General features: G+C 28.9%; 2 protein-coding genes across 2 annotated transcripts; both read right to left on the minus strand.

Annotated features, from left to right (window-relative positions):
• Window positions 1-1,875: 1,875 nt before the first annotated feature.
• Window positions 1,876-4,247, minus strand: LOC111635622 (BTB/POZ domain-containing protein 2-like). Its single transcript, XM_023380638.1, has 3 exons — window positions 4,194-4,247; window positions 2,917-3,353; window positions 1,876-2,836 (listed from the first exon to the last, which is right to left on the minus strand). The coding sequence occupies exons 2-3, from the start codon at window positions 3,240-3,242 to the stop codon at window positions 2,002-2,004; spliced, it is 1,161 nt and encodes a 386-aa protein (XP_023236406.1). The 5' UTR covers window positions 3,243-3,353; window positions 4,194-4,247; the 3' UTR covers window positions 1,876-2,001.
• A 19,595-nt stretch (window positions 4,248-23,842) lies between these two features.
• Window positions 23,843-25,362, minus strand: LOC111635623 (BTB/POZ domain-containing protein 2-like). Its single transcript, XM_023380639.1, has 2 exons — window positions 24,884-25,362; window positions 23,843-24,803 (listed from the first exon to the last, which is right to left on the minus strand). Exons 1-2 carry the CDS (start codon window positions 25,207-25,209, stop codon window positions 23,969-23,971), a joined length of 1,161 nt encoding a protein of 386 aa, XP_023236407.1. The 5' UTR covers window positions 25,210-25,362; the 3' UTR covers window positions 23,843-23,968.
• Window positions 25,363-26,152: the final 790 nt, after the last annotated feature.

A 26,152-nucleotide genomic window follows, 5' to 3' on the forward strand; every position in this document is an offset into this window, starting at 1 on the left:
GCCCAATTTTATAAAATAAATTAATAAAAGTTCGTAATTATTTTTAAATATAATTTTAAAATAAATAAGTAATATAAAAATTTTTAATTTTTTGAAAAAAATTTCTTTTTAATATTAATAGTTTAAAAATATTAGCATCGCAAAGTATAATAATAATAATAATAACTTGAATACGTAAAATAAAATCATTTATTCATGAGAACCCATCACTTACAGCATTATCAATCGGATCGGCGGGTGTAGCGTACGTCTATTCTCACCCCTAAACTTCCATTTTGGTTTATTTGTATATGGCAATGCGACATCTGAGCTATCTACCAAAAGCGATGCCTCCCGGGAGAACTTTCTATGCGAAATTAGCACATATTTAGGTGTTACAAACGTGAAGGAAGCCCGGAAAACTACACGTTCCCAGCTCATTGGTCAGGCGCGAACACACGACCTATTAGTATTCAGTGGTTTTATTAAAATACTAATGAAATCTAATTAAATTATATGTTGTAATACATAAAAATGAAATTTGAGCCGATGTCAAGAGACTTATTTAACATCTTCAAAATGTTTTTCGGCTTCCATATACGAACAAACACTTGTTACAAAATTTGTAACAGTTAACACGAGTTATTCTCCTTGATCCAATTCGAAGTTTTCTTAATTTGTGTGATGTAACTGTAGAAAACTTTTGTTGATTTTATAAAATAAAACTAAGCGCGAATGTAACATGCAATGTACGTTCAAAGCATGATAATTACTTCAAAAATGAAAGCTTATTATGATTTATGTTAAATGTTTCCAATTAAATCTATATAAAATTTAGAAATTTTGAATTAATATATAATCAATCGCGTGTTTATATCAATAGAATAATTAAAACATTCATTTTATCCCCTTACGATAAAGCAAATTAAATATATAATGAATACGACATATGTAATTTGCATATGATAATACGTTATAGCAGTATAATTTAAATCATCCAATACTTACGTAATTACACGGTTTAAATTTTGATTAAATTTAATAAAATTATTCAATTAATATTAATACAGTATGAACGGACTCCATTATTGAACTTAAATTGCTTAATATTGCCGAATGCCGAAATTCGGCATTGATCATTTTTTAAGTTAATACGTCCGTAAAATTATTATTTATACATAAAAATATACTAAATTAATTGCAGTATTTATAATGAAGTTATTTTTATCGAATTTTATTTTTAAAATTTAATTTTGATAACGTAATCAATATGTTTCAGTTCTTTTTCTACTCCTGATAAAAATATATATCAATTTACTTTGTCAATAAGATGGCTTGTAATGTTTACATAATATATTAAAAGTTATCAGCAATGAAGATAACGAAATTAATATCAATAAATTATGAAAATAGTAGACAAGAAACAATTATTTTATTGTTTATCTTCTGCCGAAATTTTATTTATAGTATATAATAAGTACACTTTTTTCACGAATATTTATCAAATTTAACAATTACAATCAATAATATTTTGTAATTTTTTTTGGTTTTTTGATTTAATTACATTAGATAAATTATTTTTCTAGATAAAAACATTTGAAAATTTGACAAATTTTCGAAGAAGATATGTTTAGATATATTGTTAAACAAGAGTTTTAAACGGTGGATTTGTCGAGGATACGATGATGATTCTCTCACAAAATGTCATTTATTAAAAAGAACACGTAATAAAACGTAAAATAATATAATGTATAACAATAAGCTTTAGAAAAAAATGAAAATTTGACAACTGTACAAGCGAATAATACCGAAATAAAGTCTTTAAATCACATCAAAACTATGTACACGATAAGATGATTCATTGACGATGATAAGCCCATTGAAAGGTCTTCACACTTTTGAAATATTCATTGAAAGATAATGGGTAATTTTTGTTATTTTTTTTTCTTTAAGAAATTCTACACAAAAATTCTAATATTTATGGATGAGTAAAACTTCAAAAGTAATACTGGAAATAATTAATTAATCCAGAATTTGAAGCAATATGATGACGAAATCTCTCATTCCTCGTTTGACTTTCTTCCATGCCGTATTCTTCTTTCCTGGTTCTTTTATTGGATGCATATATTCTGGACTCTTTACTGACGATGCCGAAGATATCTCGCTCATAGGTGAACTGTCGTACTTCTTGGGTTTCTTTAATGTGGAATCCGTTCGTTGAGGTTTTCTGAAGCGCTTGACTCCTAGTTTTGGATTGTTGAGTGTTTCTGGCAGTGGTTTGCTGGAGTCTCCTTTGATTCTCGATAAAATAGCAATTTTCTCGTCTTCGTTCAGGAGACCCGACTGCGCTGGTCCTTGCATGAATTCTTCGGTTGTCATTTGGAAAAAGCGAACGTTGTAGAGAGTTTTGGAAAGGACGGCTCGTTTATTCTCGGGACGGAGCTCCAATCTCTGACGTTTGCACTCCTGGCAAGCCCATTTTGTAACCGCATCGAATGCCACTAATTCTGAACTTATTCCAAGTGTATCTCTGCTGAGAATATCGTTAACCATTTCTTGTTGAAGGTTTTCGAACGCTTCTGTCCTGAGAATACTTTCCGCTCTATTGTCGATTAAACGAAAGCAATTCATAACCAGTTCGTTCCTCCAGTTTAAGTCGTTTTCGTGAAGATCGGAACTTTCACGAAACAATCGCAGATTCTGAGCAATCTCCAACACGTTTTGCTCTTGTATATTCTGCTGAAGAAAATGCAAGCATTGGTTTTGAAGCTCGTACATCACGAATCGATTGGCTGCGTGCAGTAATTGGAGAGCGCTTGATACTGAATTAAGAGGTACTTCGTGCTCGTATATAAACCTAGAATCGTGCAAAATTTTCGAATTTTAGTAATGATTTATAATAGAAAAATTGTAACCATAGTCTACGATTTTCCTTACCTGAGTAATGATTGAAAGACATCTGGTGATACGTCGTTAATATCGATAATCCAACATTCTTCGCTCTCTTCCGATAGATGAAAGTTACCTTTGGCAAATGCTTCGAATAATGGACTAGCTGGTGCGAGAATGAAGGAATGTGCCGGAAACCTCCAAACATTCGGAGGTTTTCCTACCATAAAGACGACGTCACTCTTGTATTCCGAATTAAAAAACACCGAACCCGGACTCGGTGCGGAAGGTTGAGGTGCAGGCGACAGACTACATGTCCAATCACTTGGACAAGGGGTGCCACAAGAACTCTTGATCGAAGGTGTCTGCTTCATCGCTAGAGGAAGAATCGATGGACGGCTGGATTGCGTACTGGCAGGCTGAAGTCCAGACTTGGATCGATGGACTTGGTCCTGTTGATGATGAGTGAATTTTTTGGAAAGACACTGCAACGATAAATTCGATGTAACTGTCAGAAATCCATTAAGATACGCTATATCAACGTTATCAGTGTCAATACAAAAATCGATAAAATTGGTTTATTTTATAATAAAAAAAATAAACCCGTCATTTATAATTTTTTTATAATAAAGTTAATTAAAAATTTAATTAAAATTAATGCATTCTACACAAAAATAATTCGTCACAAGCGGGTAACAATGGCTAAAACTGGACTTACATCCCACCCAATTTCTTTACGAAAACTATATAAGCTTACGTTCTAAAAATATAAATATATAGTATTTTTTCCTCTATGCACGTATGTAAATAATAGAACAAAGCGTTTAATAATAATAATAATAATAATAATAATAATAATAAAATTGCCATTTATACAGTAAACACAACTTAACCTCCCTCCCTATGCAGAAAGCAGTTTATTTGCGTAATGTTTTATATGCCTAGGTAAGTAAATATAGGACAACCGATAATTCATCACCTGCTTTAACTTCGGTAATCACGGTTAACACCTGGCATATCGGAAAATTCGTATATAAAACAATAAAGAGGTTAAGTGTATACCCTGTTAAGTTCACTTTGTAGAAAGGAGACGGATGTTTAAAATAAATAATCTTACAGGAAATTAGTATAGAAACCCTTAAAAATTCTACTGAAAACCTAATTTTGTAAGCGTATAAAAGTAACAAAACTTAATAGGAAAATGGAACAAGAACATATTTTGCATAATTCTTATGTTTTTACTACTTAATTAATATAAAAGAAATGGAAAGGAAATAAATACTTGTTCTGTAAATTATATTTAAAAATAAAAAAATTCGACTTACGTGACGACTTTTTCTTTCATTAAATTCAATAATAATCCAGCAATTGCCATCGAACGTAAATAAAAAAAAAAAAAATAATAAAGATAAAGGTAAAGTTATAAACTGAAAATGTTACCGTTAAAATTAAGTGAAGTAAAGTTGCTCGAGCAAAATTAACTCCAGCTTTTTATAACTAGTATGAGAGGGATGGGCATGACTACGTCATTCTTCGACGTTTCCCATTGGTTACAATTCAAAATATATATATATATATATTATTATTATTATATACTACGCTACGTCATGTGATGTATAACTTCGGCTATAGAAAGTATTTCTTTCTCTCCTTTCTCTCTTGTTTTTATTTAGAATTTTTGTTCTTTAATAAATAAATTTATATTTATTTCTTAAAATCTAATTACAATATTTTAATCGTTATTAAGCAATTATATGCGATAAACTTAGAAATTATTACTTAATCGTTAGACTTTGTTCTTCTGATGGAATTTTATTAACTTATTTTTGTTTCGATTAAACGAATTATATAAACAGGATTCATTCATCAATCTGCACTATTTAATGCCAACATTTTAATGTTTATATTGGTAAAATTTATACAAAATTTTACACTATTAACTACAACTTATTTTGGAAATAATAATAAACTTTAATTGATGAAGATCTTATCGAAAATATTATTATTCCATCACAGGAGAGTTATACCTTAATTTTTTTTTTTTTTTTTTTTACGAATTACACCTTTAGAAATTGAAGGCCAAAGGGATGTTTGTTTGTTATAAGAAATTACTACTTCCGTCTCCTCGGGTCCTACCCCGAAGGTATACATAACGTTATATATTAATTATATTATAATATATTCTGGTTTCTAGTGTGCAGTTATCATTTTCGACATTAAACTTAACACACCTCAGAATTATTTCAAATGGTGCAATTTTTGATAATTTGATTATTGATAGTTACCAAGATTGATGTAATTTCTTGGTAAATATGGATCCTAGAGGGGTAAGAGACCCTTCATTTCTTGGTAAATATGGATCCTAGAGGGGTAAGAGACCCTCCATTTGTTGGTNTTGATTTTATAAAATAAAACTAAGCGCGAATGTAACATGCAATGTACGTTCAAAGCATGATAATTACTTCAAAAATGAAAGCTTATTATGATTTATGTTAAATGTTTCCAATTAAATCTATATAAAATAATTTAAAAAGACAAATTACAATAAAACGGTTTATTATCCAATTATCAGAAATTTCACAACATGCCAAGGAAAAGAGGAAGGAGCAATTAAATAATCAAAATTATAAAGGGTTTAAAAAATATATATAAAAATGAGGAATATTGCAGTTCTAACAATTTCTGTGTTTATGTAGGCTAAATTTAAAGAATCCGTGCTTCTCACATCTACAGTACAACTGTATGTGGCCTGTTCATGCATCAGAAAACCTTCTGATTTATTCTTGTACGCATCAGACAGAAAAAACAAAAAATATCGTGTATCCACAAGAACTCCAATAAATAAATAGAATTGAAACGACACTTTGAAATATTTTCCCAATTAAAATGAATAATAATAATATAATACTAAGTTTCAATAGAAATGATAAAATGTAAATTTAATTTTATCATAACGAAACTTGAATTTCGTTTCTTCTGAAATCACAGCAATACGCGACGGGTAAGCTAGTAAAACATAAAAATGATTTTAAACTTGTCAATTATTTAAATTAATGTGGCAAACGCCCTAATCGTATTCTTGTTTACAAAGAGCAATTTTGATAATGTAGTTGTTTAATTAAATATTAAAAATCGGTCAAAGTATACCTAAGTAACCCAAATGACAGCGCTTCTGACTGTTTATGGTCCCAACAGACTCCTCCCAGAGGGAAGCCACCAGCAGGCTGCCAAGTGCTTAACGTCACTAGTTATTGATTCACGACAGTTCTTGAACAAAATTTAAAAAAAAAAAGTCTACGAAAAATATAGTTAATCTAACCTAACCGCCACCATTGGGGTTACCTAGGTATACTTTAACCTAAAAATCAATAAATAAAACTATCAGAAGAAGTTACTTTTGGCTATTTTGCACAAACAAGCAATTTTCACATAGAAGAGCACATGCACGTGTATTTACGTACATGCTCTTTAAGTGAAAAATTCTTTCTCATTTTTGAAACACCTCCTACTTCACTTATAATATCATGTCATGCAGCATGTTCTTATAAGTAAAATAAGATGTAAATTAAATGTAAATGTGCCAATTCAGTGACATATCAGTGGCAACAATAATAATGACGCATTCAATATTATAAATTTATGGAATGTATTGCTGATTGTTAAAATTGCTTATTGTTTTTTCAACGACAGATCCTACTTCCCATATAAGAGAAAGCTCATGCGCCAGCTAAAACTTCAGTGTCAATGTAAATTAAATGTAAACGTACTGTAAAGCACCTGTTCAATGATATTCACTTATCTACCTTGACAGAACTGTAGAAAGCTTCGAGAATGCCAACATTCTTCGCACTCAGTTGCATAGTTACAGAACCTTCAGCAGTTAATGTTATTCCTTCATGCTTCACTTCTCCTTTACTGTCAATCACAATTACTCCAGTTACATTTTCCTGAAAGAAAAACAAAAAAGTAAATTTAACATTCGCTTGACAGAAACGCCCACTTAATACAAAAATCTTTAATTTCTCCTGTCAGAATGGAAATTACAACATATAACGTTTCGTATCAATATATCATTTTATATTTTTAATACATTCTTCTCTATATTTNTATATATTAATTATATTATAATATATTCTGGTTTCTAGTGTGCAGTTATCATTTTCGACATTAAACTTAACACACCTCAGAATTATTTCAAATGGTGCAATTTTTGATAATTTGATTATTGATAGTTACCAAGATTGATATAATTTGTTGATAAATATGGCTCTTAGAGGGGTAAGAGACCCTCCATTTGTTGGTAAATATGGATCCTAGTTGTGTTTAAAGAAATATCATGTATAAAATTATCATTAAAATCATGTAAAATTTTTAAAAAGATAAAGGTTTAATTATTTTCTATGAACACTTTTAATAGAAACTATTATCTTGAGAGAAAAACCAACAAATGGAGGGTCTCTTACCCCTCTAGGATCCATATTTACCAACAAATGAAGGGTCTCTTACCCCTCTAGAATTCATATTTACCAACAAATGGAGGAAACATAACGTTATATATTAATTATATTATAATATATTCTGGTTTCTAGTGTGCAGTTATCATTTTCGACATTAAACTTAACACACCTCAGAATTATTTCAAATGGTGCAATTTTTGATAATTTGATTATTGATAGTTACCAAGATTGATATAATTTGTTGATAAATATGGCTCTTAGAGGGGTAAGAGACCCTCCATTTGTTGGTAAATATGGATCCTAGTTGTGTTTAAAGAAATATCATGTATAAAATTATCATTAAAATCATGTAAAATTTTTAAAAAGATAAAGGTTTAATTATTTTCTATGAACACTTTTAATAGAAACTATTATCTTGAGAGAAAAACCAACAAATGGAGGGTCTCTTACCCCTCTAGGATCCATATTTACCAACAAATGAAGGGTCTCTTACCCCTCTAGAATTCATATTTACCAACAAATGGAGGAAACATAACGTTATATATTAATTATATTATAATATATTCTGGTTTCTAGTGTGCAGTTATCATTTTCGACATTAAACTTAACACACCTCAGAATTATTTCAAATGGTGCAATTTTTGATAATTTGATTATTGATAGTTACCAAGATTGATATAATTTGTTGATAAATATGGCTCTTAGAGGGGTAAGAGACCCTCCATTTGTTGGTAAATATGGATCCTAGTTGTGTTTAAAGAAATATCATGTATAAAATTATCATTAAAATCATGTAAAATTTTTAAAAAGATAAAGGTTTAATTATTTTCTATGAACACTTTTAATAGAAACTATTATCTTGAGAGAAAAACCAACAAATGGAGGGTCTCTTACCCCTCTAGGATCCATATTTACCAACAAATGAAGGGTCTCTTACCCCTCTAGAATTCATATTTACCAACAAATGGAGGAAACATAACGTTATATATTAATTATATTATAATATATTCTGGTTTCTAGTGTGCAGTTATCATTTTCGACATTAAACTTAACACACCTCAGAATTATTTCAAATGGTGCAATTTTTGATAATTTGATTATTGATAGTTACCAAGATTGATATAATTTGTTGATAAATATGGCTCTTAGAGGGGTAAGAGACCCTCCATTTGTTGGTAAATATGGATCCTAGTTGTGTTTAAAGAAATATCATGTATAAAATTATCATTAAAATCATGTAAAATTTTTAAAAAGATAAAGGTTTAATTATTTTCTATGAACACTTTTAATAGAAACTATTATCTTGAGAGAAAAACCAACAAATGGAGGGTCTCTTACCCCTCTAGGATCCATATTTACCAACAAATGAAGGGTCTCTTACCCCTCTAGAATTCATATTTACCAACAAATGGAGGAAACATAACGTTATATATTAATTATATTATAATATATTCTGGTTTCTAGTGTGCAGTTATCATTTTCGACATTAAACTTAACACACCTCAGAATTATTTCAAATGGTGCAATTTTTGATAATTTGATTATTGATAGTTACCAAGATTGATATAATTTGTTGATAAATATGGCTCTTAGAGGGGTAAGAGACCCTCCATTTGTTGGTAAATATGGATCCTAGTTGTGTTTAAAGAAATATCATGTATAAAATTATCATTAAAATCATGTAAAATTTTTAAAAAGATAAAGGTTTAATTATTTTCTATGAACACTTTTAATAGAAACTATTATCTTGAGAGAAAAACCAACAAATGGAGGGTCTCTTACCCCTCTAGGATCCATATTTACCAACAAATGAAGGGTCTCTTACCCCTCTAGAATTCATATTTACCAACAAATGGAGGAAACATAACGTTATATATTAATTATATTATAATATATTCTGGTTTCTAGTGTGCAGTTATCATTTTCGACATTAAACTTAACACACCTCAGAATTATTTCAAATGGTGCAATTTTTGATAATTTGATTATTGATAGTTACCAAGATTGATATAATTTGTTGATAAATATGGCTCTTAGAGGGGTAAGAGACCCTCCATTTGTTGGTAAATATGGATCCTAGTTGTGTTTAAAGAAATATCATGTATAAAATTATCATTAAAATCATGTAAAATTTTTAAAAAGATAAAGGTTTAATTATTTTCTATGAACACTTTTAATAGAAACTATTATCTTGAGAGAAAAACCAACAAATGGAGGGTCTCTTACCCCTCTAGGATCCATATTTACCAACAAATGAAGGGTCTCTTACCCCTCTAGAATTCATATTTACCAACAAATGGAGGAAACATAACGTTATATATTAATTATATTATAATATATTCTGGTTTCTAGTGTGCAGTTATCATTTTCGACATTAAACTTAACACACCTCAGAATTATTTCAAATGGTGCAATTTTTGATAATTTGATTATTGATAGTTACCAAGATTGATATAATTTGTTGATAAATATGGCTCTTAGAGGGGTAAGAGACCCTCCATTTGTTGGTAAATATGGATCCTAGTTGTGTTTAAAGAAATATCATGTATAAAATTATCATTAAAATCATGTAAAATTTTTAAAAAGATAAAGGTTTAATTATTTTCTATGAACACTTTTAATAGAAACTATTATCTTGAGAGAAAAACCAACAAATGGAGGGTCTCTTACCCCTCTAGGATCCATATTTACCAACAAATGAAGGGTCTCTTACCCCTCTAGAATTCATATTTACCAACAAATGGAGGAAACATAACGTTATATATTAATTATATTATAATATATTCTGGTTTCTAGTGTGCAGTTATCATTTTCGACATTAAACTTAACACACCTCAGAATTATTTCAAATGGTGCAATTTTTGATAATTTGATTATTGATAGTTACCAAGATTGATATAATTTGTTGATAAATATGGCTCTTAGAGGGGTAAGAGACCCTCCATTTGTTGGTAAATATGGATCCTAGTTGTGTTTAAAGAAATATCATGTATAAAATTATCATTAAAATCATGTAAAATTTTTAAAAAGATAAAGGTTTAATTATTTTCTATGAACACTTTTAATAGAAACTATTATCTTGAGAGAAAAACCAACAAATGGAGGGTCTCTTACCCCTCTAGGATCCATATTTACCAACAAATGAAGGGTCTCTTACCCCTCTAGAATTCATATTTACCAACAAATGGAGGAAACATAACGTTATATATTAATTATATTATAATATATTCTGGTTTCTAGTGTGCAGTTATCATTTTCGACATTAAACTTAACACACCTCAGAATTATTTCAAATGGTGCAATTTTTGATAATTTGATTATTGATAGTTACCAAGATTGATATAATTTGTTGATAAATATGGCTCTTAGAGGGGTAAGAGACCCTCCATTTGTTGGTAAATATGGATCCTAGTTGTGTTTAAAGAAATATCATGTATAAAATTATCATTAAAATCATGTAAAATTTTTAAAAAGATAAAGGTTTAATTATTTTCTATGAACACTTTTAATAGAAACTATTATCTTGAGAGAAAAACCAACAAATGGAGGGTCTCTTACCCCTCTAGGATCCATATTTACCAACAAATGAAGGGTCTCTTACCCCTCTAGAATTCATATTTACCAACAAATGGAGGAAACATAACGTTATATATTAATTATATTATAATATATTCTGGTTTCTAGTGTGCAGTTATCATTTTCGACATTAAACTTAACACACCTCAGAATTATTTCAAATGGTGCAATTTTTGATAATTTGATTATTGATAGTTACCAAGATTGATATAATTTGTTGATAAATATGGCTCTTAGAGGGGTAAGAGACCCTCCATTTGTTGGTAAATATGGATCCTAGTTGTGTTTAAAGAAATATCATGTATAAAATTATCATTAAAATCATGTAAAATTTTTAAAAAGATAAAGGTTTAATTATTTTCTATGAACACTTTTAATAGAAACTATTATCTTGAGAGAAAAACCAACAAATGGAGGGTCTCTTACCCCTCTAGGATCCATATTTACCAACAAATGAAGGGTCTCTTACCCCTCTAGAATTCATATTTACCAACAAATGGAGGAAACATAACGTTATATATTAATTATATTATAATATATTCTGGTTTCTAGTGTGCAGTTATCATTTTCGACATTAAACTTAACACACCTCAGAATTATTTCAAATGGTGCAATTTTTGATAATTTGATTATTGATAGTTACCAAGATTGATATAATTTGTTGATAAATATGGCTCTTAGAGGGGTAAGAGACCCTCCATTTGTTGGTAAATATGGATCCTAGTTGTGTTTAAAGAAATATCATGTATAAAATTATCATTAAAATCATGTAAAATTTTTAAAAAGATAAAGGTTTAATTATTTTCTATGAACACTTTTAATAGAAACTATTATCTTGAGAGAAAAACCAACAAATGGAGGGTCTCTTACCCCTCTAGGATCCATATTTACCAACAAATGAAGGGTCTCTTACCCCTCTAGAATTCATATTTACCAACAAATGGAGGAAACATAACGTTATATATTAATTATATTATAATATATTCTGGTTTCTAGTGTGCAGTTATCATTTTCGACATTAAACTTAACACACCTCAGAATTATTTCAAATGGTGCAATTTTTGATAATTTGATTATTGATAGTTACCAAGATTGATATAATTTGTTGATAAATATGGCTCTTAGAGGGGTAAGAGACCCTCCATTTGTTGGTAAATATGGATCCTAGTTGTGTTTAAAGAAATATCATGTATAAAATTATCATTAAAATCATGTAAAATTTTTAAAAAGATAAAGGTTTAATTATTTTCTATGAACACTTTTAATAGAAACTATTATCTTGAGAGAAAAACCAACAAATGGAGGGTCTCTTACCCCTCTAGGATCCATATTTACCAACAAATGAAGGGTCTCTTACCCCTCTAGAATTCATATTTACCAACAAATGGAGGAAACATAACGTTATATATTAATTATATTATAATATATTCTGGTTTCTAGTGTGCAGTTATCATTTTCGACATTAAACTTAACACACCTCAGAATTATTTCAAATGGTGCAATTTTTGATAATTTGATTATTGATAGTTACCAAGATTGATGTAATTTCTTGGTAAATATGGATCCTAGAGGGGTAAGAGACCCTTCATTTCTTGGTAAATATGGATCCTAGAGGGGTAAGAGACCCTCCATTTGTTGGTAAATATGTATCCTAGAGGGATAAGCGACGTATCTCCCTCACCATTAAATTTTCCTATTTACTTTCTCACTCGAATCCTCACGAATTTGTATAAGAATCGTGACGTATATTTCTATATAGACACCCTCTCGAACTTTTTCCTGCGTTAAAAATACACGAGGAAGCCGCAATAAACAATTTAATGCGTTAATTCGGTTGATTATTATGACTAATGTTATAATGTTATGTATTGTGCTTATGTGTCATAGGAAAATTAACATTCTTTTATTTAGGACAGTTAAAAAATGAATTGTTTATCGACTTATCTAAACAATTCGAATTTTTAAATATTTATTTATAAATATATAAAATTATATTAAGTATTAAAAATTACGTGAAATATTTTTATTTTTCTACCTTTATAACAGTCGTTTTATGAATCTTAACTACTTTTAAAGCAGGTGTTTTTACGTAAGGGTCAAGTTCAACTCGTCGAGGTCAAGGAAAATATAGATTAAAATGATCATTTTTAAGGCGAAAATTTTGATCTTTATCATAAAAAAATATGATAATTCGGCTTATTAAATGTGTTGTGACAGTTTTCATACCTAATTTATGACAGAATATTCTTTAACGAATGGTTGATAGCTGACACATAAGTAAGTGGAAAGTCGTTCGTAACCACTTTCACTCTCCCCATTGACCTAATTTATAAGAAAAGTATGACTTTTAAGGGACCGAATCGTCATCTTCTCATCTGTTAATCGTGCAAAGAGAAGATTTTGCAACTTTATAACCGGTTAAATGACAATTATGTACATTCGTAGCACGATTTAAAAGAGGGAGGAGGAGAAGGAGGAGGACAATTGTAAGATAGTTATAACTAAATCTTACAGATGGCGTCACGTTATTTAATCCAATTCTTAAATTTAAAACTGTTTATCATTCTATCGAACTAGAAAAATCAAAATTGTAAGGTTTTTTTTTCTATTAAAAAATAACAAGATTTTTCAGTTTAAATACCTTCAGTAGAATGTAAACTGTATATATTTATAGTATTATTGATATAAGTCATTCTTTAATTAAATTACTCCTAAAATACGAAATATTGACCTTTGACCTAATTAAAAATACACGAATTTGTACTCCATCATTTAGAAACTTTGAATATTTATAAAGTTACATATAAAATGTTTCATGATAATAGAAATAAAATTGTATTAAAATAATTTACGTGTTATTTAAAAGGGAAGTGTATACTTCCCTTTTGAGCTTCTACATTAAAATACATTCTTCCAGGATTTATTAATGTGTAGATTCTATAAAAATTGATTTTTGTACAAGCTGACATTCATCTAAAAAACTAAAAAAACTGTGTTTTAATAGGTCTTAAAACGTATAAATTAATGATTATATGATGTTACAGCACGATGTAGGCCTATATAAGTTTTCTAGAAGTTTATTTCGTAATAATTATAAAGAAATATATGCTTCTAAGAAGTTTATACACATTTTATAATCATAAATATGCTACATTTATATTAATTTTATGCATTTTAAGACCTATTATTAGGAAAAATTATGATTTTTTGGAGCTTTACAGTCATCTAGAAGCTGAAAATTATGTTTTTTAGATAACTGTAAATCCTTAAAATAATCCTAGTTTTCTAATTAATCACACGTATAAAAAATTTTAGAGAAATGCCCTTTAAATTCCGAATGTTAACTTCCCATTAGTCACGTAGATTCGAGGAAGTTTCAGCTCTTTCTGTAGAATTTAGATCCTCCTTTATTTTATGTACTTCCTTTAGTTAGTTTAACAAACACATTAAAAATCAGCGTACAGGAAATCCGACCGACTCTTCCGGTTTGGATAAGGTGGAATATTTATTTTTTTATGTTGAATTTGAAAGAAATGAAAGGGAGGAGGAGGAGAGAATAGATTCAATCTTTAACATCTTACAAACAGAGATTAGAAAGAATTCCTCTTTAAAATATTAAAATGTAAATATATAAAAGTAAGAAACGTTGAAAAGTAAATTATAAACAACAATAGACATAAATATTTGAATTAAAATTGAAGAGAAGAGAGCTGGAAGATAGGTAAAGTGTTTCAAAATTACGAGTTAAAAGAGAGTAAATTACATAAAATACGTTAAAAAAATAATATCTAAACTATAAAAATAACAGAAAAGAAGCGGAAGGAACCATCTTTAAAACGTTAGAAAGTAAATTATTAAGAAGATATAGTCATAAATCAATAGAAAACTCGAGACGTTTAAGTAAGTTAAATTAAAGTACTCTGCCCAAATTTCTAACAAGCTTAAGTCATGTTGAGTCTACATTAATTCTAGAGTTTATTGTTAACATTAAACTCGTCTTCCTTTCCCAAAACACAGAGGTGTAAATGAAAATTTCTGTTATAGTTACTTTCGAGTTAAACGAACTAACTGTAGTTCCAAAGTGCATATTATTATGTTATATAAATCTATAAAGATGCTACAGGAAAGCATAATAAAAAAATTTTTAAGTTGTTTTATACATTTAAGAAAAGATTCATGTAGTGGTATCAGAAATTGAAATTGCTGTTAAACATTTAAATGTGGTTATGCCAATTGATGACTTTAATTTCAGAATAGAGAGAACCTTCAATTTCAAGCAAACTTTACATGGCAAGATAGTGATGGCATCAGTCAAATGGAAGTGTTTGGAATGTGGTTAATAACCAATAGAAGATGTAATTTTTAAAAACTTTTGTGAAAACTTTGGCTAAGTTTTTTAAATGGTACAGGATGTTACACCTGAAGTTGGTTCTATTATAGACTGTTTTAACTCAGATCAATTCTTTATCAGTACTGGATAAGAATTACAGCAACCACCTTCATATTTGTGTTGAATTGGATATAAATCTGAAGAAAGACAACTCATATGGAAATAATAATCTTAATATTGTTAAATGGAAGATTGTTTTGGAGAAAGAACAACAACTTCTTAAATAAAATTGTGGAATGGCATATCAAACAGATCACTAATTAGTGATATATTGGCTGATTTACATACTAAACGTATTAGATGAATATTTTTTAAATAAAGTTAAATTTTGTATTAATAATTTTACTTGGTTTGATGTATTTACAATGTAGTTTAGTCATTTTAAAGAACAAAGCTTTAAATGCCCCAAGATATGCTAAATCTGATGATAGAATGGTCATTGAAAATTTCTGAAAAATTCAAAATTTATCAAAAAAATTTAATTTTAGAAATAATAGACAATTTTGGATAGTTATCTAACGCTTTCGGTCTAATTCATAGATGTTCTTCAGGATTGATGTAAAAAATTTGAACTTTCCCAACGGTAATTCCAACAATGCACGTTCTACAATCTTCTGAAATTCGATTGCAAATAGACAATTTTGGAAGATTACTTTTTCAAAATCAAGGAATAGATAGTCCCATGCCTCAGCTAGACTGGGTGACTTTTTCTAAAATTTTTCCAACCCTTACAATATTTTCCTCATTTAGAAGTGTATAATTCTTGTGTTAACTGATACTATAATATTTTGAATTTATTTCTAAATCCAAAATTTGAGGTTAAATTGGCATCATCATCATCATCATCATCTATACAGGATGGATCAATCCCAGGTACTTATGGTGTATATGTAGTTTTATAAATATACACCTCAGCTAGTCAATTATTTAGTTGTTATATTTAATAAGATCTTTAAAAAGATGGTAAATATTCTCCCACCTAAATAAAAAATTTTGCAAATTTTTCAACTTAGAAAAAAAAAAGGTTCTTGAAATTTACCACAAAATTATAGGAAGGATTTCTGAATTAGAAAAAAAATAAGGAAAGCTTTTTGCTTTTTTTTTTTGTAGATTAACATGCTGCTTTTAATTCATTAAATACAGGTACATCAAAAAGTATATGAGATATCTCTATTTAACAAATCTTAAAGATCGAAGTTATAAATTTGTGAATTGCCTGGTTCAATTATACACTAATTCTGAAGCTTTTGTTTCTGTAAATGTTAAATTATCAAGGTTTTTTTATATGCTAAAAAGTGTTAGGCTGGTTTCTGCCGAGCCCAGTCTTGTTTAATTTATATTTGAGTTTGCTAGAAAATTTATTACACCAGATACTTTGGATAAATATGGATAAAACAGAAATCAAGTGACAGTCCTATACAGATGATTTTGTGGTCTTAACAGACTCCCCTATGAATTTACAAAAAATGATCTCTGTTTTTGTCTAATTACATGTCTAGGATTCAACATTCTAAGATTTTTATGGAATAACTTAAAAATAGAGCAACATTTCCTACTGAAAAATTGCTCCAAGTTTGCAAGTCTAGTAAACTGGTTCATTGGTCTGATAAATTAAAGCTATTTGAGGCATTAATTCCAACTCTGATATTATACAGATGATAAGTGTGGGGATTTGAATGGACAGAGAAAGAAAACAGAATTCAGTTAGATTTTATCAAACAGCTTCACTCAATTAAAAGATGAACCCTCCTCTTATTTGGTATATCTGGAGTTTCAGAGATTACCACTGGTTTTTAATGTTATAAAATCCATTTTTGTGCTGGTTTTGTAAACAGCCCAAAAATGATTTAGTAAGAAAAGCATGTGGCTATCCCAGGAGTGGCCAACAGTTTTTGCCCCCAGGCCGAACCAGAGGCTGCCCTAGCAAGATTTTGAGATGGTGCGAGATCTCATTGTGGTGTCACCTTGTAGAGACTAAATTGTATATAGAGATTACAGATACATTTTTCACATTATCATGCATTATCAATACTCTATGCTGTACCTAAGAGATTTGTAATGGTGAGTTAACTCTAAATGCGCAGTGAGTTTTTTTTATTTTTTTTTAGGTGCCAGAATTTTTCATTGAGCTATTCAGACTTGAGTAGCTAATATTGAAAGATTAATCGCAGACCACATAAATTCATTAAACGGGCCATATGTTGGCCATGCCTGGGCTATCCACTTCTTTACATAATTTTACAACTATAATTTGGCTTGGGGAGCCAAATTTAAATTGATATGTGAAAAATTTGGTTTTCAGGATCAGTTACTAGAACTGGATGAATCTATTGGTACTGAATTATTGGTACAGATGGGCAAAACTTACTTATTTAGTTTCAAGAAGAAAGCTTTTAATTACAAGTATAATAATTAATATACGAATGTTTTTTGTAAATGGAACTCTTAGAATTACCTTAACAAAGCAAATTTTTTGCTTTAATACTATACTACATACACATTGCAATTCTTTAAACTAATGCTGTCTCTGGTAATGAATTATTGTGCTTTTTATAAAAAAGTTTGTAGTTGTAGTAAAAAGTAAAAAGTTTACAGTTTGGTGTATTTCACATTTTCATTTCTTGCAATGCTTTAATTAAAGGAAAATTATTTTGGTAAAACTTTGTCATCTCATAATTTTTGTACTGTACATTATGATGCAATTCTAAAAACTATATTTGAATATAAAGTTTTTTTGTAAAATTGTAATTAATTTTTCTCTTGTTTCAGCCATAGTGCAGTATTTCTGTACAGTTTATATTTTATCATCATGTTTAAGTTTATATTACTGAATCAACCTATACAACATGCAAAAGTTAGGTCCCAGAAAAATCATGATGATAAGATTATATTATAACTGCATCATAAGTAGTGCCTCAAAAAAACAACCACAACTGGAGAATTAAGTCAATTAAAAACACATAATAAATTCCAGCAAAAATTTAAAAAATCAAAAATGTTTAGATCCCTTTGATAGAACTGCTTCAGTTGCTTACAATGTATAAAAAACAATAAACAGAGTAGTCAAATATATAGGCAGTTCAAAATTTTAAATAACACAAATGAGTACAAAACCATATGACTATAAATTTTAAATCATAAAATTACAAAAATCACATATTATTTATAAACTGGATAAAATTAAAATAAAATATAAGCAAAACAAACTAGCAGCAAGTCAGTTTTTATGGTTATAATTCATATGAAGATTTCCATATGGTGGAAAATGAGTCCACATCACAAAGGTTAATGCAACCTTGCACTCAATTTGTTTTATAAACTTCAAGAACTTCCAAATACTTTAGATTATATAAGATGGTTACTAGTTGTGATCTTGAAATCTTCCCACAGTACCTCTACATCAGGCTCTGCTGCTTAAACAAAAAGAGCAATACTGATTATACCATTTCTTACAACCCATTTGTGTTCCTTCATTCTAAAGTTGAGATTCCTGGCTTCCACATGTCAAATCTGCTTGTGTATAGTTGTCACACATAGATATTGAATAAATGCCAAACTTACAAGAGAAATCATTGGTTCCTTGTCATTACGCAGTATTCTGAAAACCATATGATTGTGTGTTTGTATGTAATATAGAGATTGTGTTTTTCACAATCTGTATGTATACAGTTGAAGGCAAGGTTGTTATTCAAAATAACTCTTTCTATTTTATGTTTGTTGCTCTCTATACATGTTTCAAAAGAATTCATTCAAATTTTCTACAACAGATCTATATACTGTAAACAGTTAAACCTCAATGAATCATCTTTCTAAATTGTACCCAAAGGCAGGAATAAATCATTGGGAGCTACAGAGAAAAACTGAAAAAATTGTAACTGGTATTTTTCCCTTTTCCAGCTAGCACAAGGCTAGTTCAAGTGAAAAAAACTTAACAGTAATCTAAATTTATGTGATGAAAGCAAAAACATATATATACTGCATATGTGCACTGCTGACTAACCAAGAGAGCTTAGCCACTTCATAGCCTCCTGTTGTTACAGCTCTTCCCTTAAAAAATGCTAATAAATACTTGCAAATGGATCTTCCAAAATAAATGAGTTTCTGTCTTGGCAATAACTGAGCATTGTCACTTTCTCTCCATATCCATGCAATATGACATTATTTTCTGACATGTGGTGAAAAAAGTGAGGTACTCAGACCAGTCACTACTTGAGCTCAAAGGTCATCAGACATCATCAAAAGAAGAATGAAGTGCAGGAACCACACATGCATATTTTATTTATTTATTTTTATAAGAAATGCAAGAATTTTATTCTACTAAGTGTCATATTTTAACAGCTTATTTTATGTTACTATACCTTAACTTCTTAAAATTTAAAAAGTTAAAATGTATTGATATATATCTGACAAATCTGATTTACTTATTATTATATTTATTCTTACAATTTTATTATATCAAAAAAAATAGCAACAGAACAGTTTTGATAGCAGCTATAATACATATTTACATGTTACTGCCAAAGAATTTCATACTTATCCAAGATAATTGAGGTTAATCATCATAACTATATAAACAGGNTTATCTCTAAAATTTAAATATCTTTTTAAATTATTTAAATTATTTTTTTCATATTTAAATTCTCATCATATTGTTGATATAATATATAAAGGCCATAGAATCTCTATGCAGAAAGTTGCGCCATTGGGTCTAAGATACACATATCCAAGATGAAAAATGTCCCTATTTTTTACTTAAAAAAATGTCCTCTTTCTACAAAACATTCAAAAATTACTGTTAAAATTAACTCTGAAAAATACAGTAATTAAAAAATGGTTCCTCCGTAGAGACACGTGGGCAATTCCATTGTGAAGCGAGAACCCACGACCAGCCTTGCGATTTTATTTACTCGGACACTGGTAAGATAGCATTTTAGCGAATTTGTTTTACATAAGTTATAAGATTGAAACGAGGCCTCGATTAAACTAATCAGTACATTGGGACTATATGATCGGCAATAATTTCCCCCATTAAGGGTTTATTTTTTAACTCTTTCCGCCCTGTGGGTATTAATAGGGCCTTTTTCGTAAGCCCATTATTGGTTTGGCCACCCCGTAATGAGGCGACCGGGTGGTGAGGGACGGATCCAACATATCCGGACAGATCACCCCGAAAAATTATTGAGATTTTTCGATCTCATCTCCCAGAGTTGTGGGCTGCCACCTTTACCGCTCCGCCATCCGGCCTTCTCCCATTGGGTAAGCATGACCTTCAGTGAAAGCGGCTGGTTTAAATGAGAGTTGATGACAACAAAAATTAAGTCTAGATCTAAATCGTAAATGAGAATGAATACAAGTAAAACATAAAATACAAAATTAAATACTGTATTTTCATCTTTCTGCAGTGGAAAAGTCTTCAAAGTTTTAAAAGTATGAAAATTCAATGAAACTGAACAAGTTAGGATACTTTATTTTTTCAAATTCGTATAAGAAGTTCAATTTCTAATAATACAAGATCATAATTAAAGTATGCCTATTCAACACAATATATATATATATATATATATATATTTTAACCTTAAAAATCACTCCATAGAATCACTAATAAACTATTTAAAGAATCAAGCGAATAAAACGAAATATTTAAGTAAAAAAAAAAAAAAAAGAAAGAAATCTTTAAAAAATTGTAAAAAAGTTTAAAATTATCTATTTAACATGTGAATACATTTTTTTTAGACCAGGTCGAGATAAGAAATGGCTTAATATCTTGACAGAAGAATGAGATTCTTTTTTTAATATTATAATATATTGTATAATAGAGTTAAAAAGTTTATTCTTTTAGATTAAGTTTTTAAGTTTTTGGATTAAATTTCTCAATTTTTTTTTTACCAGAAAAAAAATTAAATATAGAAAGTTTTCTCCGGGATAATTTTTTTCCTTGAATATATTTAGAAAGTGGAAATGTTTTTGGGGGAATTTTTTTTTTTTCCCTTCCAACAATTGAAGATTGGATTTCGTTTAGAGACAAAGAACATCTCACCGAAAATAAGGTGAAAAAAAATAACAATTTTTGTATACTTTAAATTAAATAAATTATATTTTTAAAACATAAAAATTTACATATTTAACAGGGGAAAAACTTTTATAAATTAATAAAATATTTACAAAATTTCAGATTAATTTTATGTATTTTAAGAGAAAATTTGTATTTTTTTTAACTTAAAAAAATATTCTAAACTTTATAAATTATTTTTTATTGTTCACTCGAGAATAATAAACATTAATTTTCAATAGAGAAATTCATATGTGTTTTTATGAGGCTAAAGTTTAGAAGAAATTACTTTTTTTTTTAATATTAAAAAAAGATTTTTTAAAGAAAACTTTAATATAAAAAAATTATACATTTTAAGGTGAATAAAGTTTGTTTTATAGCAATTTTTTTTTTATTTTTTAAACTGGATATAAGAGGATAATTAGAATGAAATCATTACCGTATTTATATTTTTCTAACGGTAAAAGTTTATATAAAATATTATAACCAGAAAAATACTTTTTTTACTCTCCTACTGTTTGCTGTAATGAGTATCAAACACGCAAACCTACAAAACTTACCCGAGTAAGGTTATTGACCTCGTACACAACAATAAAGTCAATCGATAATGGACGGTTTTCAATTAGTCACTTATATATATTCATCAAAGAAAATTATCATTAAAACTATACATATGTGTACATTTAGTTTACTCAAAAGGAATCCCAGAGAATGCTTCTTAGTATTAAAAAAAAATTTTTTTTAGTAACTTAAGAACTTCCTCATTTTCTTAAATTTGTAAAGCGATATTTTAAATTTTATTTTATGCTTTTTTTTATTTCTCTCGTTTTATGATAGAAGATTATAAAGAAATATATATATAGAAGAAAGTTATATATATTAAACAAAATGAAAGACAAATTAAACTCACCCTAAACTTGATTAATAATAATAATAATAATTCGTTCATGATGACGAGTCGATGATAATCAGGAAGTACATAAGAGAAAGGACCAAAATTAGATCTTGATTATTATTAATCTATAGACGAGAAAAATGGTTTCTTGTATATGTTTTCGGGATGACGTCATGAAATAGTGTCGGCATGGGAAGGTCGAATGTAAAATGACGTGGGAGAAGGTTCATTCACCACCAAATTATCTCTCCCCCTTATTTTGCTATACAAAAGGGGTATAGTTAAGTTCTAGCTATAACATCTGTCGGCAGTTTTAATGCATTTTTCATTCTCAATTTTTTTTATATATGTTATATATAAAGTCTGTTACACTCCTGTACCAAATTTAAACAGAATTTCTATTTTAGAAACAAAAGTTAAACGCGAAATACATCGATCTTATACAGATTTAATATGTCCTTTTCATTACACACGTGTTTAAAAAAATAAATTGTACATTTCAACAAACACGTGGCTATAAAAATTGTTCTATTTCATTTAAGTAATGGAATAATCTAGTGTTTATTACTTAACAACATATAAAATTTAAAAACATTTACGTATATTTTTCATTATTATTAACTCGTTTGACATTTCGTCCAGTAGAATTTCAATCATAGAAAAATTAACTTAAGCATAGGTTTTTTTTTTAAATTAGTAGTTTTTGAATCAATATGATTATTTTGGGTTTTCCCCCACGTGTTTAATTAATATTTTAGATAAGGGTTTATGAACATACTTCACATGAGTGTGATGCTTCTACTTTTACATGGGAAAAGCCAGCTTCGATCGGAAACAAAGATAATAAGTTTAGAAAGAGGAAACAAATATCCTGTCTCGAAAAATATTAATGATTCTTTACAAAAATATATATATATAATTATTTATTAAATTTATATAAACNTTTTATTTTTAAAATTTAATTTTGATAACGTAATCAATATGTTTCAGTTCTTTTTCTACTCCTGATAAAAATATATATCAATTTACTTTGTCAATAAGATGGCTTGTAATGTTTACATAATATATTAAAAGTTATCAGCAATGAAGATAACGAAATTAATATCAATAAATTATGAAAATAGTAGACAAGAAACAATTATTTTATTGTTTATCTTCTGCCGAAATTTTATTTATAGTATATAATAAGTACACTTTTTTCACGAATATTTATCAAATTTAACAATTACAATCAATAATATTTTGTAATTTTTTTTGGTTTTTTGATTTAATTACATTAGATAAATTATTTTTCTAGATAAAAACATTTGAAAATTTGACAAATTTTCGAAGAAGATATGTTTAGATATATTGTTAAACAAGAGTTTTAAACGGTGGATTTGTCGAGGATACGATGATGATTCTCTCACAAAATGTCATTTATTAAAAAGAACACGTAATAAAACGTAAAATAATATAATGTATAACAATAAGCTTTAGAAAAAAATGAAAATTTGACAACTGTACAAGCGAATAATACCGAAATAAAGTCTTTAAATCACATCAAAACTATGTACACGATAAGATGATTCATTGACGATGATAAGCCCATTGAAAGGTCTTCACACTTTTGAAATATTCATTGAAAGATAATGGGTAATTTTTGTTATTTTTTTTTCTTTAAGAAATTCTACACAAAAATTCTAATATTTATGGATGAGTAAAACTTCAAAAGTAATACTGGAAATAATTAATTAATCCAGAATTTGAAGCAATATGATGACGAAATCTCTCATTCCTCGTTTGACTTTCTTCCATGCCGTATTCTTCTTTCCTGGTTCTTTTATTGGATGCATATATTCTGGACTCTTTACTGACGATGCCGAAGATATCTCGCTCATAGGTGAACTGTCGTACTTCTTGGGTTTCTTTAATGTGGAATCCGTTCGTTGAGGTTTTCTGAAGCGCTTGACTCCTAGTTTTGGATTGTTGAGTGTTTCTGGCAGTGGTTTGCTGGAGTCTCCTTTGATTCTCGATAAAATAGCAATTTTCTCGTCTTCGTTCAGGAGACCCGACTGCGCTGGTCCTTGCATGAATTCTTCGGTTGTCATTTGGAAAAAGCGAACGTTGTAGAGAGTTTTGGAAAGGACGGCTCGTTTATTCTCGGGACGGAGCTCCAATCTCTGACGTTTGCACTCCTGGCAAGCCCATTTTGTAACCGCATCGAATGCCACTAATTCTGAACTTATTCCAAGTGTATCTCTGCTGAGAATATCGTTAACCATTTCTTGTTGAAGGTTTTCGAACGCTTCTGTCCTGAGAATACTTTCCGCTCTATTGTCGATTAAACGAAAGCAATTCATAACCAGTTCGTTCCTCCAGTTTAAGTCGTTTTCGTGAAGATCGGAACTTTCACGAAACAATCGCAGATTCTGAGCAATCTCCAACACGTTTTGCTCTTGTATATTCTGCTGAAGAAAATGCAAGCATTGGTTTTGAAGCTCGTACATCACGAATCGATTGGCTGCGTGCAGTAATTGGAGAGCGCTTGATACTGAATTAAGAGGTACTTCGTGCTCGTATATAAACCTAGAATCGTGCAAAATTTTCGAATTTTAGTAATGATTTATAATAGAAAAATTGTAACCATAGTCTACGATTTTCCTTACCTGAGTAATGATTGAAAGACATCTGGTGATACGTCGTTAATATCGATAATCCAACATTCTTCGCTCTCTTCCGATAGATGAAAGTTACCTTTGGCAAATGCTTCGAATAATGGACTAGCTGGTGCGAGAATGAAGGAATGTGCCGGAAACCTCCAAACATTCGGAGGTTTTCCTACCATAAAGACGACGTCACTCTTGTATTCCGAATTAAAAAACACCGAACCCGGACTCGGTGCGGAAGGTTGAGGTGCAGGCGACAGACTACATGTCCAATCACTTGGACAAGGGGTGCCACAAGAACTCTTGATCGAAGGTGTCTGCTTCATCGCTAGAGGAAGAATCGATGGACGGCTGGATTGCGTACTGGCAGGCTGAAGTCCAGACTTGGATCGATGGACTTGGTCCTGTTGATGATGAGTGAATTTTTTGGAAAGACACTGCAACGATAAATTCGATGTAACTGTCAGAAATCCATTAAGATACGCTATATCAACGTTATCAGTGTATGTTAAATGTTTCCAATTAAATCTATATAAAATTTAGAAATTTTGAATTAATATATAATCAATCGCGTGTTTATATCAATAGAATAATTAAAACATTCATTTTATCCCCTTACGATAAAGCAAATTAAATATATAATGAATACGACATATGTAATTTGCATATGATAATACGTTATAGCAGTATAATTTAAATCATCCAATACTTACGTAATTACACGGTTTAAATTTTGATTAAATTTAATAAAATTATTCAATTAATATTAATACAGTATGAACGGACTCCATTATTGAACTTAAATTGCTTAATATTGCCGAATGCCGAAATTCGGCATTGATCATTTTTTAAGTTAATACGTCCGTAAAATTATTATTTATACATAAAAATATACTAAATTAATTGCAGTATTTATAATGAAGTTATTTTTATCGAATTTTATTTTTAAAATTTAATTTTGATAACGTAATCAATATGTTTCAGTTCTTTTTCTACTCCTGATAAAAATATATATCAATTTACTTTGTCAATAAGATGGCTTGTAATGTTTACATAATATATTAAAAGTTATCAGCAATGAAGATAACGAAATTAATATCAATAAATTATGAAAATAGTAGACAAGAAACAATTATTTTATTGTTTATCTTCTGCCGAAATTTTATTTATAGTATATAATAAGTACACTTTTTTCACGAATATTTATCAAATTTAACAATTACAATCAATAATATTTTGTAATTTTTTTTGGTTTTTTGATTTAATTAC

This window comes from Centruroides sculpturatus, unplaced genomic scaffold (assembly GCF_000671375.1).
Source record: "Centruroides sculpturatus isolate CEXI.00-Female unplaced genomic scaffold, Cexi_2.0 scaffold727, whole genome shotgun sequence".
Classification (NCBI taxonomy): domain Eukaryota; kingdom Metazoa; phylum Arthropoda; class Arachnida; order Scorpiones; family Buthidae; genus Centruroides; species Centruroides sculpturatus.